Source organism: Sardina pilchardus, chromosome 16, assembly GCF_963854185.1.
Source record: "Sardina pilchardus chromosome 16, fSarPil1.1, whole genome shotgun sequence".
Classification (NCBI taxonomy): domain Eukaryota; kingdom Metazoa; phylum Chordata; class Actinopteri; order Clupeiformes; family Clupeidae; genus Sardina; species Sardina pilchardus.
In genome coordinates this window covers 3633768-3653513 of record NC_085009.1, presented here as the reverse complement: position 1 = coordinate 3653513, position 19746 = coordinate 3633768, and the positions used below count along the sequence as shown (strand labels likewise).

Here is a 19746-nt window from a genome sequence, read left to right as displayed (position 1 = left end):
CTGGCGACCGCCAGGAGGAGGAGCAGCGGCGGCTGCAAAATGAGGGCGTCAAGCAAGAAGTGGCACCAGGTCAGGCAGCAGATTCTGTGGGAGAGAGCATTCTCCCACATGAAATAGAGGTGGCTGCAGGACTGGTGTCAGAGGTTTTGGCAGATACCGCCAAGAGTGTGGCCTCTAGATATGTTGACGAGGTGACTGGACTCAGAGAGCCTCCTGCATCAGCACTTGTCACCAGTCTGCATGTGAATGCACCTGCTGCTGTGGAGTGTGGACAACAACAACAGACAAGAGGTGGCTGCGGGGCTGGTGTCCAAAGTGTTAGCAGAGGCCACTGAGCTTGTGAGCCAGGCTCTGTCAGCTGAGAAGCTAGACTACAGAGCAGCTTCCACCAAGACCAGCAGCGAGGCTGTTGCCTCTGGAATTGAGAAGCTCTGCAATGGAGACAACAGGGACAGCGCCCTCCCCTCAGTTCCATCTGCAAAAGCTGTGCGGGCTGAGATTAGGTAAGAGGCACTTATTGACTGCTGATGGCACCAATAAATGGTATCAAAACACAAGTGAAATTTTGTAAACGGTCTTTAATTCCACAGATTATCCCAAGAGGACACACAACTTCTGTTGTATATAATACATTGGGTTAAGTTGAAACACACAACTTAAAGAGACATTTGAATGGGGGCACCTCTGGCAAAGAACTTTGGGACTTGCACAATAATGAGATGAGTTGCGTTGGTTGGTTTTGAACTAATTCCATTCCTTAATGTCAACATTCATTTTCTGCCCGTTTATGCACAGAGCCTCTGCCGCAGCGTCTGCCGCCCAAGACATGGTGTTTGACCTGAGCACTAAGTCTAAGAGTGTGGCCCTTCCAAAGTTGCTCGCTGAACTTGCTGAACTTCAGAAGGTTGTTGCGAGCTCAAGTGGTTCCACTCGCAGAGGGCTGGCTGTGAATCTCCAGGACGAGAGACCTGGAAGTGCTGGCAGGTGGAGCCCGGTGTCAGATGGGAGTGAGGCCTGGCTTACTTGGTATGTCAGTAGCATAACCATTTACCATAGCAAATGAACGAGATGGTTTTGGATCAAGTCAGTCATTAAACAGCAATTAAGACATTTAACCCGGTGCATCCGACCTCTCTCCCTGCAGCGACGAAGATCTCTATTACAGCGAGGAGGAGATGGAGGAGGAGCTGGCGAGGCAGAGTCTCATGGAGATGCCTGGTGATTAACTGGAAATGATTGCTGTATTCTTTCATGGCATGTACTGCACACCGTAGGTGGGAAAGTCTCCTTACTGTATACTCCTTTCAATCCACTTCCAGGACATGACCCATGCAGCTTTGAGCCGCCCGTTGCCATTTTAATGCACAGCGAGAAGGAGTGGAAAGGGCAGACCACCGAAAGCGTCATCATCAGAAAAGTATGTTGTGCATATTGTTTGTGTATTTTCTCTCTGCACAAGGTGAAGCCTGCCACTAATCTTTTTTCATTCTATCCTTCTGTGCGCACCTTCCTCCAGGGCTACGCCGAGCTCTCCCGGAGCTTTGGATTCGTCCGGCGGGTGAGGCAAGACAACTACTGTGCCCTGCGAGCCTCCCTGTACCAGACGCTGATGAGGTCTGCCCAGCTTCCCGACTGGCTGCAGCGGGAGAGTTTCTTATTGGTATGCCCATCTTCTCTACCCTAGGGATCACTAGCTGACTGAACTTACTAGATAACAAAGTCTTGTTCAGAATGGACTGTCTCCAAAGAAATGAAAGAAAGAAGAAAATGTGATTCACTGTTAAACACGTGAATTTGTTTCTACTACAGTGGAGCAATGTTTGATCGGGCCCTTTCACACATCAAACATGTCACTTGAATTTTCCCATTTTCTTAGATCCCTGAAAAGCTTCAGTCTCGCTACGGTCTGATTGAAGGCTGGTTGTTTCCCGACGTGTGCAAGCAGACGAGCGGGATCCAAGATGATGTGGATCTTATGAGACACTGCCTGAGCCTTCTCCAGAAATGGGTACGGCTCTCATTTGCATATTATGACAGTGGTTGGATACTGTGCTACCTGAAGTAGTGTGTTAAACTTTGTCGATATTTCATTTTTCCACATCAGTCATTATTGCAATGCACACATCGGGGCAACTGAGATTGTGCGTGTGCATTGACGTTTGCGTATGTGTATTCTGTGCAGTGGCGTGCGGCAGCAGCCTCTCCTGGGCTCGAGGGTCGCAGACGTGTGTGCGATCAGCTCTTCCGGGGCGGAGAGGACGAGTTTGGTGTCATGGAGGCGCTCAAGCTCCTGATGCTGACCTGTGCCGTGGAATTGCACGACGCCATGCAGAGGGGCAAAGACGTGCCCATCTTCTGCTGGCTGCTATTCTCCCGCTACACCTCCTCCTGCCCGCGCACGTTCCTGACCAACCACCTGAGCCAGGTTGGCTTCAGTGGAGGCGTGGAGCAGGTGAGAAGGCTCAGGGAGACTTTTGATGTGCTTGTTGTTGTTGTTGACCCATTGACTGCCACATAAGAAGGTGTATCAAAGCCTGTTGTGATATACTGTAGCCTACCAACTAACGGCTGTTGTATTCATTTCCGTGTTATAGGTGGAGATGTGCCTCCTGGGCTACACACTGCACCACACCATTAAGGTGTACCGCCTCTACATGGCCAACATGAAGGACTTCATTGTCACTCATTACCCGGATAATCACATTCGGGACTGGCCCTCTGTTTGCCTGGTGACTGAGGATGGCCGCCATTATGACGTGGCAGTTGGCGACCCCGTCTGTCTTCAGGAGGACTTTTCTGGCGGACCTCGCTGATTGGCCAAGCAGCTATTTTGTTGCAGTTTGATTGTGTGACCAAGGTCCAATCATGGCCAACTCAGGATACTATTTTACTCCATCCATGTTTTTTCAATACATTACTACAATACATTTTCTCAGCATCATATGAACGGCTGTATTGTGGTTTCTTGGTCTGGAAGATTTCCTTTGGAAAGTTTAGACATCTTATCTTTTAAGAGATAAGGCAATAAGATGAAGCAATCAGACTGCTTTGGATTTGAATCCGTGTGAATGACACTGACTTTTCTAACATTAGCCAGCTTTGTCACGGTGATGGTTAAGGTTATTTAGTGACGTCAAAGTAACATGTTTAGTCACTATCAAGCCCACCGTGAAAACCCGCATGTGTGGCAACCTGTGGAATACTGAGTAACTATTTCATTTGGTCAACAACACTACAACACAAGATTTCTGAACTGAAACAACACACAAAGTTGCTCGTAGCAAATCAGAACAAAACATTTGAAATTGATCATAAACTGTGTTACTGGCTGTAAAGCATCTGTTAGAGCAATGTCTGTATCTTTCCAGGTCCCTTTGGAAGAATACACGTGTGAGTTAATTGAATGAAATAATCAGACTTTATTGATTTGATAAAATGGTACAAAAGTAACTGTCAAAGTGAAATGTATTGTGTGCACATACAGAGAGCCACATACTCATGAGATCCTTGGCATTAAAGAGGCAACATCTCCATCTGGATGCTGGAGGTGGAATTACTGGCATGCTTCATTGTAGATAGATTAATAGATAGATACTGTATTGATCCCTAAGGGGAAATTGTAGCTCATACTTGATAGAGACCTCTGAAGTTCACCGACAAAGAAAGCTACCATCTTTGCTCATAAAGCGGTGTTAAATAGGCTAATGATGAGAGATGGGAAGTGCTCCCTTAGGAGAGACAGGGTTTCCAGCAGCCTTTATTGAGTTGATGCTGAATGAAGTCAATGATTATGATAATACCCTCATTAGATAAATGAATCAACAAATAAATGAATAATAATAATAAAAAATAATACCCACATGTAAAAAATATGACACGCGAAATGAGCCCATTAGAACGTTTGGCGCAATTGCGCCGCGCTTCCGAAGTGCTAGCCTTGTGTGATAGATAGATTTGACGGCCGTTTTTATCAAGTCATTTGTTCTAGTACAAGTTGATTATCAATATGCAGCAGTGAACACATGTACATGAGGTAGTTATTGATGACAGGAGACAGACATTCAAGACAATCTGAGAAGTAGGCTACTACTGAATGGTGCAGATTGGACATGCTTCTCGCGTACAGGTTTGAGTTCCACGTCATAATTCGGTAGCCTTTATGACGTCTGTTCTCATAAAGATTTACGGAGATATGCACCCGAGCATTGCCATTTACTCGGAACCCCAGTAGGCTACACGCGTCAAAGACTGTTCAGCCTCTACTCGTTGGAAAACTCAACTACCGAAATTTCCTGGTGACATCCTGAATAAGTAAGTAATAAACTTAGGTCTTACATTTTATTCGTTCGTATGAATCGTGCGTAAATTGTTTCTATTGGTTTGACCAGCCTATGATTGCACGAAAAGGGCTGAGGCGCGAGACCTGGTGTAGCCACGCAAATCTCAAGCGCAACTAACGAATATACTGTAGGCCTACAACTCATCCGATCTGTGTCGTTCTAAAATTCGGTCAGAAAAACTTCGCACAATGTCAGTTAAATGTGCCATGTGCTTACAGGTCTACAATGCGCAACTGACATTTTCTTTCTTTTGACTTGAACAAGTTAGCACTTATTCATTCACAACACTGGATATTGTCGTACTTGTTTTCAGTCAACTCTTGGTGGGAAAGAGTTGAGAGTTAAAATTCAGATGATGAACTCATATATGCATATATATTTTTTATTGACACAGATCCACATTGTGGATGCCATGAGGGCGTCACCCCCTGCCTGAGCACCTGAGCTGAGCCCCCAGCCAGGTCCCGGGACAATGGGAAACACAGTCAGCTGCTGCTTTCGTGCCAATCCTGGCGACCGCCAGGAGGAGGAGCAGCAGCGGCTGCAAAATGAGGGCGTCAAGCAAGAAGTGGCACCAGGTCAGGCAGCAGATTCTGTGGGAAAGAGCATTCTCCCACATGAAAAAGAGGTGGCTGCAGGACTGGTGTCAGAGGTTTTGGCAGATACCGCCAAGAGTGTGGCCTCTAGATATGTTGACGAGGTGACTGGACTCAGAGAGCCTCCTGCATCAGCAGTTGTCACCAGTCTGCATGTGAATGCACCTGCTGCTGTGGACAACAACAACATACAAGAGGTGGCTGCGGGGCTGGTGTCCAAAGTGTTAGCAGAGGCCACTGAGCTTGTGAGCCAGGCTCTGTCAGCTGAGAAGCTAGACTACAGAGCAGCTTCCACCAAGACCAGCAGCGAGGCTGTTGCCTCTGGAATTGAGAAGCTCTGCAATGGAGACAACAGGGACAGCGCCCTCCCCTCAGTTCCATCTGCAAAAGCTGTGCGGGCTGAGATTAGGTAAGAGGCACTTATTGACTGCTGATGGCACCAATAAGTGGTATCAAAACACAAGTGAAATTTTGTAAACGGTCTTTAATTCCACAGATTATCCCAAGAGGACCCAACCACAATCACACCGGCTGCAAAGCCGGAGGACCGGCTGGTTCAGAATCCCTCGGCCGAGGGGGTGGTGAGTATTGCTCCAAAGGGGTTTCCTCTGGTAAGTGACATTGATGCCCATCTGGACAGGTGTGGACATCAGCCACTGCTAGACTCATCCAAAGCCCTGGATGGTGAACGGGATGCGTCTCTGCGCAGCGGCGAGGATGAGCGGCTGCTCACCTCCGCCATGGACAACAACAACATACAAGAGGTGGCTGCGGGGCTGGTGTCCAAAGTGTTAGCAGAGGCCACTGAGCTTGTGAGCCAGGCTCTGTCAGCTGAGAAGCTAGACTACAGAGCAGCTTCCACCAAGACCAGCAGCGAGGCTGTTGCCTCTGGAATTGAGAAGCTCTGCAATGGAGACAACAGGGACAGCGCCCTCCCCTCAGTTCCATCTGCAAAAGCTGTGCGGGCTGAAATTAGGTAAGAGGCACTTATTGACTGCTGATGGCACCAATAAATGGTATCAAAACACAAGTGAAATTTTGTAAACGGTCTTTAATTCCACAGATTATCCCAAGAGGACACACAACTTCTGTTGTATATAATACATTGGGTTAAGTTGAAACACACAACTTAAAGAGACATTTGAATGGGGGCACCTCTGGCAAAGAACTTTGGGACTTGCACAATAATGAGATGAGTTGCGTTGGTTGGTTTTGAACTAATTCCATTCCTTAATGTCAACATTCATTTTCTGCCCGTTTATGCACAGAGCCTCTGCCGCCCAAGACATGGTGTTTGACCTGAGCACTAAGTCTAAGAGTGTGGCCCTTCCAAAGTTGCTCGCTGAACTTGCTGAACTTCAGAAGGTTGTTGCGAGCTCAAGTGGTTCCACTCGCAGAGGGCTGGCTGTGAATCTCCAGGACGAGAGACCTGGAAGTGCTGGCAGGTGGAGCCCGGTGTCAGATGGGAGTGAGGCCTGGCTTACTTGGTATGTCAGTAGCATAACCATTTACCATAGCAAATGAACGAGATGGTTTTGGATCAAGTCAGTCATTAAACAGCAATTAAGACATTTAACCCGGTGCATCCGACCTCTCTCCCTGCAGCGACGAAGATCTCTATTACAGCGAGGAGGAGATGGAGGAGGAGCTGGCGAGGCAGAGTCTCATGGAGATGCCTGGTGATTAACTGGAAATGATTGCTGTATTCTTTCATGGCATGTACTGCACACCGTAGGTGGGAAAGTCTCCTTACTGTATACTCCTTTCAATCCACTTCCAGGACATGACCCATGCAGCTTTGAGCCGCCCGTTGCCATTTTAATGCACAGCGAGAAGGAGTGGAAAGGGCAGACCACCGAAAGCGTCATCATCAGAAAAGTATGTTGTGCATATTGTTTGTGTATTTTCTCTCTGCACAAGGTGAAGCCTGCCACTAATCTTTTTTCATTCTATCCTTCTGTGCGCACCTTCCTCCAGGGCTACGCCGAGCTCTCCCGGAGCTTTGGATTCGTCCGGCGGGTGAGGCAAGACAACTACTGTGCCCTGCGAGCCTCCCTGTACCAGACGCTGATGAGGTCTGCCCAGCTTCCCGACTGGCTGCAGCGGGAGAGTTTCTTATTGGTATGCCCATCTTCTCTACCCTAGGGATCACTAGCTGACTGAACTTACTAGATAACAAAGTCTTGTTCAGAATGGACTGTCTCCAAAGAAATGAAAGAAAGAAGAAAATGTGATTCACTGTTAAACACGTGAATTTGTTTCTACTACAGTGGAGCAATGTTTGATCGGGCCCTTTCACACATCAAACATGTCACTTGAATTTTCCCATTTTCTTAGATCCCTGAAAAGCTTCAGTCTCGCTACGGTCTGATTGAAGGCTGGTTGTTTCCCGACGTGTGCAAGCAGACGAGCGGGATCCAAGATGATGTGGATCTTATGAGACACTGCCTGAGCCTTCTCCAGAAATGGGTACGGCTCTCATTTGCATATTATGACAGTGGTTGGATACTGTGCTACCTGAAGTAGTGTGTTAAACTTTGTCGATATTTCATTTTTCCACATCAGTCATTATTGCAATGCACACATCGGGGCAACTGAGATTGTGCGTGTGCATTGACGTTTGCGTATGTGTATTCTGTGCAGTGGCGTGCGGCAGCAGCCTCTCCTGGGCTCGAGGGTCGCAGACGTGTGTGCGATCAGCTCTTCCGGGGCGGAGAGGACGAGTTTGGTGTCATGGAGGCGCTCAAGCTCCTGATGCTGACCTGTGCCGTGGAATTGCACGACGCCATGCAGAGGGGCAAAGACGTGCCCATCTTCTGCTGGCTGCTATTCTCCCGCTACACCTCCTCCTGCCCGCGCACGTTCCTGACCAACCACCTGAGCCAGGTTGGCTTCAGTGGAGGCGTGGAGCAGGTGAGAAGGCTCAGGGAGACTTTTGATGTGCTTGTTGTTGTTGTTGACCCATTGACTGCCACATAAGAAGGTGTATCAAAGCCTGTTGTGATATACTGTAGCCTACCAACTAACGGCTGTTGTATTCATTTCCGTGTTATAGGTGGAGATGTGCCTCCTGGGCTACACACTGCACCACACCATTAAGGTGTACCGCCTCTACATGGCCAACATGAAGGACTTCATTGTCACTCATTACCCGGATAATCACATTCGGGACTGGCCCTCTGTCTGCCTGGTGACTGAGGATGGCCGCCATTATGACGTGGCAGTTGGCGACCCCGTCTGTCTTCAGGAGGACTTTTCTGGCGGACCTCGCTGATTGGCCAAGCAGCTATTTTGTTGCAGTTTGATTGTGTGACCAAGGTCCAATCATGGCCAACTCAGGATACTATTTTACTCCATCCATGTTTTTTCAATACATTACTACAATACATTTTCTCAGCATCATATGAACGGCTGTATTGTGGTTTCTTGGTCTGGAAGATTTCCTTTGGAAAGTTTAGACATCTTATCTTTTAAGAGATAAGGCAATAAGATGAAGCAATCAGACTGCTTTGGATTTGAATCCGTGTGAATGACACTGACTTTTCTAACATTAGCCAGCTTTGTCACAGTGATGGTTAAGGTTATTTAGTGACGTCAAAGTAACATGTTTAGTCACTATCAAGCCCACCGTGAAAACCCGCATGTGTGGCAACCTGTGGAATACTGAGTAACTATTTCATTTGGTCAACAACACTACAACACAAGATTTCTGAACTGAAACAACACACAAAGTTGCTCGTAGCAAATCAGAACAAAACATTTGAAATTGATCATAAACTGTGTTACTGGCTGTAAAGCATCTGTTAGAGCAATGTCTGTATCTTTCCAGGTCCCTTTGGAAGAATACACGTGTGAGTTAATTGAATGAAATAATCAGACTTTATTGATTTGATAAAATGGTACAAAAGTAACTGTCAAAGTGAAATGTATTGTGTGCACATACAGAGAGCCACATACTCATGAGATCCTTGGCATTAAAGAGGCAACATCTCCATCTGGATGCTGGAGGTGGAATTACTGGCATGCTTCATTGTAGATAGATTAATAGATAGATACTGTATTGATCCCTAAGGGGAAATTGTAGCTCATACTTGATAGAGACCTCTGAAGTTCACCGACAAAGAAAGCTACCATCTTTGCTCATAAAGCGGTGTTAAATAGGCTAATGATGAGAGATGGGAAGTGCTCCCTTAGGAGAGACAGGGTTTCCAGCAGCCTTTATTGAGTTGATGCTGAATGAAGTCAATGATTATGATAATACCCTCATTAGATAAATGAATCAACAAATAAATGAATAATAATAATAAAAAATAATACCCACATGTAAAAAATATGACACGCGAAATGAGCCCATTAGAACGTTTGGCGCAATTGCGCCGCGCTTCCGAAGTGCTAGCCTTGTGTGATAGATAGATTTGACGGCCGTTTTTATCAAGTCATTTGTTCTAGTACAAGTTGATTATCAATATGCAGCAGTGAACACATGTACATGAGGTAGTTATTGATGACAGGAGACAGACATTCAAGACAATCTGAGAAGTAGGCTACTACTGAATGGTGCAGATTGGACATGCTTCTCGCGTACAGGTTTGAGTTCCACGTCATAATTCGGCAGCCTTTATGACGTCTGTTCTCATAAAGATTTACGGAGATATGCACCCGAGCATTGCCATTTACTCGGAACCCCAGTAGGCTACACGCGTCAAAGACTGTTCAGCCTCTACTCGTTGGAAAACTCAACTACCGAAATTTCCTGGTGACATCCTGAATAAGTAAGTAATAAACTTAGGTCTTACATTTTATTCGTTCGTATGAATCGTGCGTAAATTGTTTCTATTGGTTTGACCAGCCTATGATTGCACGAAAAGGGCTGAGGCGCGAGACCTGGTGTAGCCACGCAAATCTCAAGCGCAACTAACGAATATACTGTAGGCCTACAACTCATCCGATCTGTGTCGTTCTAAAATTCGGTCAGAAAAACTTCGCACAATGTCAGTTAAATGTGCCATGTGCTTACAGGTCTACAATGCGCAACTGACATTTTCTTTCTTTTGACTTGAACAAGTTAGCACTTATTCATTCACAACACTGGATATTGTCGTACTTGTTTTCAGTCAACTCTTGGTGGGAAAGAGTTGAGAGTTAAAATTCAGATGATGAACTCATATATGCATATATATTTTTTATTGACACAGATCCACATTGTGGATGCCATGAGGGCGTCACCCCCTGCCTGAGCACCTGAGCTGAGCCCCCAGCCAGGTCCCGGGACAATGGGAAACACAGTCAGCTGCTGCTTTCGTGCCAATCCTGGCGACCGCCAGGAGGAGGAGCAGCAGCGGCTGCAAAATGAGGGCGTCAAGCAAGAAGTGGCACCAGGTCAGGCAGCAGATTCTGTGGGAAAGAGCATTCTCCCACATGAAAAAGAGGTGGCTGCAGGACTGGTGTCAGAGGTTTTGGCAGATACCGCCAAGAGTGTGGCCTCTAGATATGTTGACGAGGTGACTGGACTCAGAGAGCCTCCTGCATCAGCAGTTGTCACCAGTCTGCATGTGAATGCACCTGCTGCTGTGGACAACAACAACATACAAGAGGTGGCTGCGGGGCTGGTGTCCAAAGTGTTAGCAGAGGCCACTGAGCTTGTGAGCCAGGCTCTGTCAGCTGAGAAGCTAGACTACAGAGCAGCTTCCACCAAGACCAGCAGCGAGGCTGTTGCCTCTGGAATTGAGAAGCTCTGCAATGGAGACAACAGGGACAGCGCCCTCCCCTCAGTTCCATCTGCAAAAGCTGTGCGGGCTGAGATTAGGTAAGAGGCACTTATTGACTGCTGATGGCACCAATAAGTGGTATCAAAACACAAGTGAAATTTTGTAAACGGTCTTTAATTCCACAGATTATCCCAAGAGGACCCAACCACAATCACACCGGCTGCAAAGCCGGAGGACCGGCTGGTTCAGAATCCCTCGGCCGAGGGGGTGGTGAGTATTGCTCCAAAGGGGTTTCCTCTGGTAAGTGACATTGATGCCCATCTGGACAGGTGTGGACATCAGCCACTGCTAGACTCATCCAAAGCCCTGGATGGTGAACGGGATGCGTCTCTGCGCAGCGGCGAGGATGAGCGGCTGCTCACCTCCGCCATGGACAACAACAACATACAAGAGGTGGCTGCGGGGCTGGTGTCCAAAGTGTTAGCAGAGGCCACTGAGCTTGTGAGCCAGGCTCTGTCAGCTGAGAAGCTAGACTACAGAGCAGCTTCCACCAAGACCAGCAGCGAGGCTGTTGCCTCTGGAATTGAGAAGCTCTGCAATGGAGACAACAGGGACAGCGCCCTCCCCTCAGTTCCATCTGCAAAAGCTGTGCGGGCTGAAATTAGGTAAGAGGCACTTATTGACTGCTGATGGCACCAATAAATGGTATCAAAACACAAGTGAAATTTTGTAAACGGTCTTTAATTCCACAGATTATCCCAAGAGGACACACAACTTCTGTTGTATATAATACATTGGGTTAAGTTGAAACACACAACTTAAAGAGACATTTGAATGGGGGCACCTCTGGCAAAGAACTTTGGGACTTGCACAATAATGAGATGAGTTGCGTTGGTTGGTTTTGAACTAATTCCATTCCTTAATGTCAACATTCATTTTCTGCCCGTTTATGCACAGAGCCTCTGCCGCAGCGTCTGCCGCCCAAGACATGGTGTTTGACCTGAGCACTAAGTCTAAGAGTGTGGCCCTTCCAAAGTTGCTCGCTGAACTTGCTGAACTTCAGAAGGTTGTTGCGAGCTCAAGTGGTTCCACTCGCAGAGGGCTGGCTGTGAATCTCCAGGACGAGAGACCTGGAAGTGCTGGCAGGTGGAGCCCGGTGTCAGATGGGAGTGAGGCCTGGCTTACTTGGTATGTCAGTAGCATAACCATTTACCATAGCAAATGAACGAGATGGTTTTGGATCAAGTCAGTCATTAAACAGCAATTAAGACATTTAACCCGGTGCATCCGACCTCTCTCCCTGCAGCGACGAAGATCTCTATTACAGCGAGGAGGAGATGGAGGAGGAGCTGGCGAGGCAGAGTCTCATGGAGATGCCTGGTGATTAACTGGAAATGATTGCTGTATTCTTTCATGGCATGTACTGCACACCGTAGGTGGGAAAGTCTCCTTACTGTATACTCCTTTCAATCCACTTCCAGGACATGACCCATGCAGCTTTGAGCCGCCCGTTGCCATTTTAATGCACAGCGAGAAGGAGTGGAAAGGGCAGACCACCGAAAGCGTCATCATCAGAAAAGTATGTTGTGCATATTGTTTGTGTATTTTCTCTCTGCACAAGGTGAAGCCTGCCACTAATCTTTTTTCATTCTATCCTTCTGTGCGCACCTTCCTCCAGGGCTACGCCGAGCTCTCCCGGAGCTTTGGATTCGTCCGGCGGGTGAGGCAAGACAACTACTGTGCCCTGCGAGCCTCCCTGTACCAGACGCTGATGAGGTCTGCCCAGCTTCCCGACTGGCTGCAGCGGGAGAGTTTCTTATTGGTATGCCCATCTTCTCTACCCTAGGGATCACTAGCTGACTGAACTTACTAGATAACAAAGTCTTGTTCAGAATGGACTGTCTCCAAAGAAATGAAAGAAAGAAGAAAATGTGATTCACTGTTAAACACGTGAATTTGTTTCTACTACAGTGGAGCAATGTTTGATCGGGCCCTTTCACACATCAAACATGTCACTTGAATTTTCCCATTTTCTTAGATCCCTGAAAAGCTTCAGTCTCGCTACGGTCTGATTGAAGGCTGGTTGTTTCCCGACGTGTGCAAGCAGACGAGCGGGATCCAAGATGATGTGGATCTTATGAGACACTGCCTGAGCCTTCTCCAGAAATGGGTACGGCTCTCATTTGCATATTATGACAGTGGTTGGATACTGTGCTACCTGAAGTAGTGTGTTAAACTTTGTCGATATTTCATTTTTCCACATCAGTCATTATTGCAATGCACACATCGGGGCAACTGAGATTGTGCGTGTGCATTGACGTTTGCGTATGTGTATTCTGTGCAGTGGCGTGCGGCAGCAGCCTCTCCTGGGCTCGAGGGTCGCAGACGTGTGTGCGATCAGCTCTTCCGGGGCGGAGAGGACGAGTTTGGTGTCATGGAGGCGCTCAAGCTCCTGATGCTGACCTGTGCCGTGGAATTGCACGACGCCATGCAGAGGGGCAAAGACGTGCCCATCTTCTGCTGGCTGCTATTCTCCCGCTACACCTCCTCCTGCCCGCGCACGTTCCTGACCAACCACCTGAGCCAGGTTGGCTTCAGTGGAGGCGTGGAGCAGGTGAGAAGGCTCAGGGAGACTTTTGATGTGCTTGTTGTTGTTGTTGACCCATTGACTGCCACATAAGAAGGTGTATCAAAGCCTGTTGTGATATACTGTAGCCTACCAACTAACGGCTGTTGTATTCATTTCCGTGTTATAGGTGGAGATGTGCCTCCTGGGCTACACACTGCACCACACCATTAAGGTGTACCGCCTCTACATGGCCAACATGAAGGACTTCATTGTCACTCATTACCCGGATAATCACATTCGGGACTGGCCCTCTGTCTGCCTGGTGACTGAGGATGGCCGCCATTATGACGTGGCAGTTGGCGACCCCGTCTGTCTTCAGGAGGACTTTTCTGGCGGACCTCGCTGATTGGCCAAGCAGCTATTTTGTTGCAGTTTGATTGTGTGACCAAGGTCCAATCATGGCCAACTCAGGATACTATTTTACTCCATCCATGTTTTTTCAATACATTACTACAATACATTTTCTCAGCATCATATGAACGGCTGTATTGTGGTTTCTTGGTCTGGAAGATTTCCTTTGGAAAGTTTAGACATCTTATCTTTTAAGAGATAAGGCAATAAGATGAAGCAATCAGACTGCTTTGGATTTGAATCCGTGTGAATGACACTGACTTTTCTAACATTAGCCAGCTTTGTCACAGTGATGGTTAAGGTTATTTAGTGACGTCAAAGTAACATGTTTAGTCACTATCAAGCCCACCGTGAAAACCCGCATGTGTGGCAACCTGTGGAATACTGAGTAACTATTTCATTTGGTCAACAACACTACAACACAAGATTTCTGAACTGAAACAACACACAAAGTTGCTCGTAGCAAATCAGAACAAAACATTTGAAATTGATCATAAACTGTGTTACTGGCTGTAAAGCATCTGTTAGAGCAATGTCTGTATCTTTCCAGGTCCCTTTGGAAGAATACACGTGTGAGTTAATTGAATGAAATAATCAGACTTTATTGATTTGATAAAATGGTACAAAAGTAACTGTCAAAGTGAAATGTATTGTGTGCACATACAGAGAGCCACATACTCATGAGATCCTTGGCATTAAAGAGGCAACATCTCCATCTGGATGCTGGAGGTGGAATTACTGGCATGCTTCATTGTAGATAGATTAATAGATAGATACTGTATTGATCCCTAAGGGGAAATTGTAGCTCATACTTGATAGAGACCTCTGAAGTTCACCGACAAAGAAAGCTACCATCTTTGCTCATAAAGCGGTGTTAAATAGGCTAATGATGAGAGATGGGAAGTGCTCCCTTAGGAGAGACAGGGTTTCCAGCAGCCTTTATTGAGTTGATGCTGAATGAAGTCAATGATTATGATAATACCCTCATTAGATAAATGAATCAACAAATAAATGAATAATAATAATAAAAAATAATACCCACATGTAAAAAATATGACACGCGAAATGAGCCCATTAGAACGTTTGGCGCAATTGCGCCGCGCTTCCGAAGTGCTAGCCTTGTGTGATAGATAGATTTGACGGCCGTTTTTATCAAGTCATTTGTTCTAGTACAAGTTGATTATCAATATGCAGCAGTGAACACATGTACATGAGGTAGTTATTGATGACAGGAGACAGACATTCAAGACAATCTGAGAAGTAGGCTACTACTGAATGGTGCAGATTGGACATGCTTCTCGCGTACAGGTTTGAGTTCCACGTCATAATTCGGTAGCCTTTATGACGTCTGTTCTCATAAAGATTTACGGAGATATGCACCCGAGCATTGCCATTTACTCGGAACCCCAGTAGGCTACACGCGTCAAAGACTGTTCAGCCTCTACTCGTTGGAAAACTCAACTACCGAAATTTCCTGGTGACATCCTGAATAAGTAAGTAATAAACTTAGGTCTTACATTTTATTCGTTCGTATGAATCGTGCGTAAATTGTTTCTATTGGTTTGACCAGCCTATGATTGCACGAAAAGGGCTGAGGCGCGAGACCTGGTGTAGCCACGCAAATCTCAAGCGCAACTAACGAATATACTGTAGGCCTACAACTCATCCGATCTGTGTCGTTCTAAAATTCGGTCAGAAAAACTTCGCACAATGTCAGTTAAATGTGCCATGTGCTTACAGGTCTACAATGCGCAACTGACATTTTCTTTCTTTTGACTTGAACAAGTTAGCACTTATTCATTCACAACACTGGATATTGTCGTACTTGTTTTCAGTCAACTCTTGGTGGGAAAGAGTTGAGAGTTAAAATTCAGATGATGAACTCATATATGCATATATATTTTTTATTGACACAGATCCACATTGTGGATGCCATGAGGGCGTCACCCCCTGCCTGAGCACCTGAGCTGAGCCCCCAGCCAGGTCCCGGGACAATGGGAAACACAGTCAGCTGCTGCTTTCGTGCCAATCCTGGCGACCGCCAGGAGGAGGAGCAGCAGCGGCTGCAAAATGAGGGCGTCAAGCAAGAAGTGGCACCAGGTCAGGCAGCAGATTCTGTGGGAAAGAGCATTCTCCCACATGAAAAAGAGGTGGCTGCAGGACTGGTGTCAGAGGTTTTGGCAGATACCGCCAAGAGTGTGGCCTCTAGATATGTTGACGAGGTGACTGGACTCAGAGAGCCTCCTGCATCAGCAGTTGTCACCAGTCTGCATGTGAATGCACCTGCTGCTGTGGACAACAACAACATACAAGAGGTGGCTGCGGGGCTGGTGTCCAAAGTGTTAGCAGAGGCCACTGAGCTTGTGAGCCAGGCTCTGTCAGCTGAGAAGCTAGACTACAGAGCAGCTTCCACCAAGACCAGCAGCGAGGCTGTTGCCTCTGGAATTGAGAAGCTCTGCAATGGAGACAACAGGGACAGCGCCCTCCCCTCAGTTCCATCTGCAAAAGCTGTGCGGGCTGAGATTAGGTAAGAGGCACTTATTGACTGCTGATGGCACCAATAAGTGGTATCAAAACACAAGTGAAATTTTGTAAACGGTCTTTAATTCCACAGATTATCCCAAGAGGACCCAACCACAATCACACCGGCTGCAAAGCCGGAGGACCGGCTGGTTCAGAATCCCTCGGCCGAGGGGGTGGTGAGTATTGCTCCAAAGGGGTTTCCTCTGGTAAGTGACATTGATGCCCATCTGGACAGGTGTGGACATCAGCCACTGCTAGACTCATCCAAAGCCCTGGATGGTGAACGGGATGCGTCTCTGCGCAGCGGCGAGGATGAGCGGCTGCTCACCTCCGCCATGGACAACAACAACATACAAGAGGTGGCTGCGGGGCTGGTGTCCAAAGTGTTAGCAGAGGCCACTGAGCTTGTGAGCCAGGCTCTGTCAGCTGAGAAGCTAGACTACAGAGCAGCTTCCACCAAGACCAGCAGCGAGGCTGTTGCCTCTGGAATTGAGAAGCTCTGCAATGGAGACAACAGGGACAGCGCCCTCCCCTCAGTTCCATCTGCAAAAGCTGTGCGGGCTGAGATTAGGTAAGAGGCACTTATTGACTGCTGATGGCACCAATAAATGGTATCAAAACACAAGTGAAATTTTGTAAACGGTCTTTAATTCCACAGATTATCCCAAGAGGACACACAACTTCTGTTGTATATAATACATTGGGTTAAGTTGAAACACACAACTTAAAGAGACATTTGAATGGGGGCACCTCTGGCAAAGAACTTTGGGACTTGCACAATAATGAGATGAGTTGCGTTGGTTGGTTTTGAACTAATTCCATTCCTTAATGTCAACATTCATTTTCTGCCCGTTTATGCACAGAGCCTCTGCCGCAGCGTCTGCCGCCCAAGACATGGTGTTTGACCTGAGCACTAAGTCTAAGAGTGTGGCCCTTCCAAAGTTGCTCGCTGAACTTGCTGAACTTCAGAAGGTTGTTGCGAGCTCAAGTGGTTCCACTCGCAGAGGGCTGGCTGTGAATCTCCAGGACGAGAGACCTGGAAGTGCTGGCAGGTGGAGCCCGGTGTCAGATGGGAGTGAGGCCTGGCTTACTTGGTATGTCAGTAGCATAACCATTTACCATAGCAAATGAACGAGATGGTTTTGGATCAAGTCAGTCATTAAACAGCAATTAAGACATTTAACCCGGTGCATCCGACCTCTCTCCCTGCAGCGACGAAGATCTCTATTACAGCGAGGAGGAGATGGAGGAGGAGCTGGCGAGGCAGAGTCTCATGGAGATGCCTGGTGATTAACTGGAAATGATTGCTGTATTCTTTCATGGCATGTACTGCACACCGTAGGTGGGAAAGTCTCCTTACTGTATACTCCTTTCAATCCACTTCCAGGACATGACCCATGCAGCTTTGAGCCGCCCGTTGCCATTTTAATGCACAGCGAGAAGGAGTGGAAAGGGCAGACCACCGAAAGCGTCATCATCAGAAAAGTATGTTGTGCATATTGTTTGTGTATTTTCTCTCTGCACAAGGTGAAGCCTGCCACTAATCTTTTTTCATTCTATCCTTCTGTGCGCACCTTCCTCCAGGGCTACGCCGAGCTCTCCCGGAGCTTTGGATTCGTCCGGCGGGTGAGGCAAGACAACTACTGTGCCCTGCGAGCCTCCCTGTACCAGACGCTGATGAGGTCTGCCCAGCTTCCCGACTGGCTGCAGCGGGAGAGTTTCTTATTGGTATGCCCATCTTCTCTACCCTAGGGATCACTAGCTGACTGAACTTACTAGATAACAAAGTCTTGTTCAGAATGGACTGTCTCCAAAGAAATGAAAGAAAGAAGAAAATGTGATTCACTGTTAAACACGTGAATTTGTTTCTACTACAGTGGAGCAATGTTTGATCGGGCCCTTTCACACATCAAACATGTCACTTGAATTTTCCCATTTTCTTAGATCCCTGAAAAGCTTCAGTCTCGCTACGGTCTGATTGAAGGCTGGTTGTTTCCCGACGTGTGCAAGCAGACGAGCGGGATCCAAGATGATGTGGATCTTATGAGACACTGCCTGAGCCTTCTCCAGAAATGGGTACGGCTCTCATTTGCATATTATGACAGTGGTTGGATACTGTGCTACCTGAAGTAGTGTGTTAAACTTTGTCGATATTTCATTTTTCCACATCAGTCATTATTGCAATGCACACATCGGGGCAACTGAGATTGTGCGTGTGCATTGACGTTTGCGTATGTGTATTCTGTGCAGTGGCGTGCGGCAGCAGCCTCTCCTGGGCTCGAGGGTCGCAGACGTGTGTGCGATCAGCTCTTCCGGGGCGGAGAGGACGAGTTTGGTGTCATGGAGGCGCTCAAGCTCCTGATGCTGACCTGTGCCGTGGAATTGCACGACGCCATGCAGAGGGGCAAAGACGTGCCCATCTTCTGCTGGCTGCTATTCTCCCGCTACACCTCCTCCTGCCCGCGCACGTTCCTGACCAACCACCTGAGCCAGGTTGGCTTCAGTGGAGGCGTGGAGCAGGTGAGAAGGCTCAGGGAGACTTTTGATGTGCTTGTTGTTGTTGTTGACCCATTGACTGCCACATAAGAAGGTGTATCAAAGCCTGTTGTGATATACTGTAGCCTACCAACTAACGGCTGTTGTATTCATTTCCGTGTTATAGGTGGAGATGTGCCTCCTGGGCTACACACTGCACCACACCATTAAGGTGTACCGCCTCTACATGGCCAACATGAAGGACTTCATTGTCACTCATTACCCGGATAATCACATTCGGGACTGGCCCTCTGTCTGCCTGGTGACTGAGGATGGCCGCCATTATGACGTGGCAGTTGGCGACCCCGTCTGTCTTCAGGAGGACTTTTCTGGCGGACCTCGCTGATTGGCCAAGCAGCTATTTTGTTGCAGTTTGATTGTGTGACCAAGGTCCAATCATGGCCAACTCAGGATACTATTTTACTCCATCCATGTTTTTTCAATACATTACTACAATACATTTTCTCAGCATCATATGAACGGCTGTATTGTGGTTTCTTGGTCTGGAAGATTTCCTTTGGAAAGTTTAGACATCTTATCTTTTAAGAGATAAGGCAATAAGATGAAGCAATCAGACTGCTTTGGATTTGAATCCGTGTGAATGACACTGACTTTTCTAACATTAGCCAGCTTTGTCACAGTGATGGTTAAGGTTATTTAGTGACGTCAAAGTAACATGTTTAGTCACTATCAAGCCCACCGTGAAAACCCGCATGTGTGGCAACCTGTGGAATACTGAGTAACTATTTCATTTGGTCAACAACACTACAACACAAGATTTCTGAACTGAAACAACACACAAAGTTGCTCGTAGCAAATCAGAACAAAACATTTGAAATTGATCATAAACTGTGTTACTGGCTGTAAAGCATCTGTTAGAGCAATGTCTGTATCTTTCCAGGTCCCTTTGGAAGAATACACGTGTGAGTTAATTGAATGAAATAATCAGACTTTATTGATTTGATAAAATGGTACAAAAGTAACTGTCAAAGTGAAATGTATTGTGTGCGCATACAGAGAGCCACATACTCATGAGATCCTTGGCATTAAAGAGGCAACATCTC

The 19746-nt window shown here is 47.1% G+C and overlaps 1 protein-coding gene across 1 annotated transcript; it reads left to right on the top strand.

Moving 5' to 3' along the window:
- The first annotated feature begins 246 nt into the window (after positions 1-246).
- LOC134060479 (ubiquitin thioesterase otulin-like) lies at positions 247-2813 on the top strand. The gene is made up of 8 exons (XM_062517206.1): positions 247-503; positions 796-1026; positions 1145-1218; positions 1320-1417; positions 1517-1660; positions 1877-2008; positions 2183-2452; positions 2595-2813. The coding sequence occupies exons 1-8, from the start codon at positions 247-249 to the stop codon at positions 2811-2813; spliced, it is 1425 nt and encodes a 474-aa protein (XP_062373190.1).
- The last annotated feature ends 16933 nt before the right edge of the window (positions 2814-19746 follow it).

Excerpts from the sequence above, each read along its gene's own strand:
- LOC134060479 (XM_062517206.1), top strand. The coding sequence starts at position 247 with ATGCACCTGCTGCTGTGGAGTGTGGACAACAACAACAGACAAGAGGTG. Across the intron at positions 504-795 it reads GCTGTGCGGGCTGAGATTAG|AGCCTCTGCCGCAGCGTCTG; the intron begins GTAAGAGGCACT and ends GTTTATGCACAG. Across the intron at positions 1,418-1,516 it reads AAAGCGTCATCATCAGAAAA|GGCTACGCCGAGCTCTCCCG; the intron begins GTATGTTGTGCA and ends ACCTTCCTCCAG.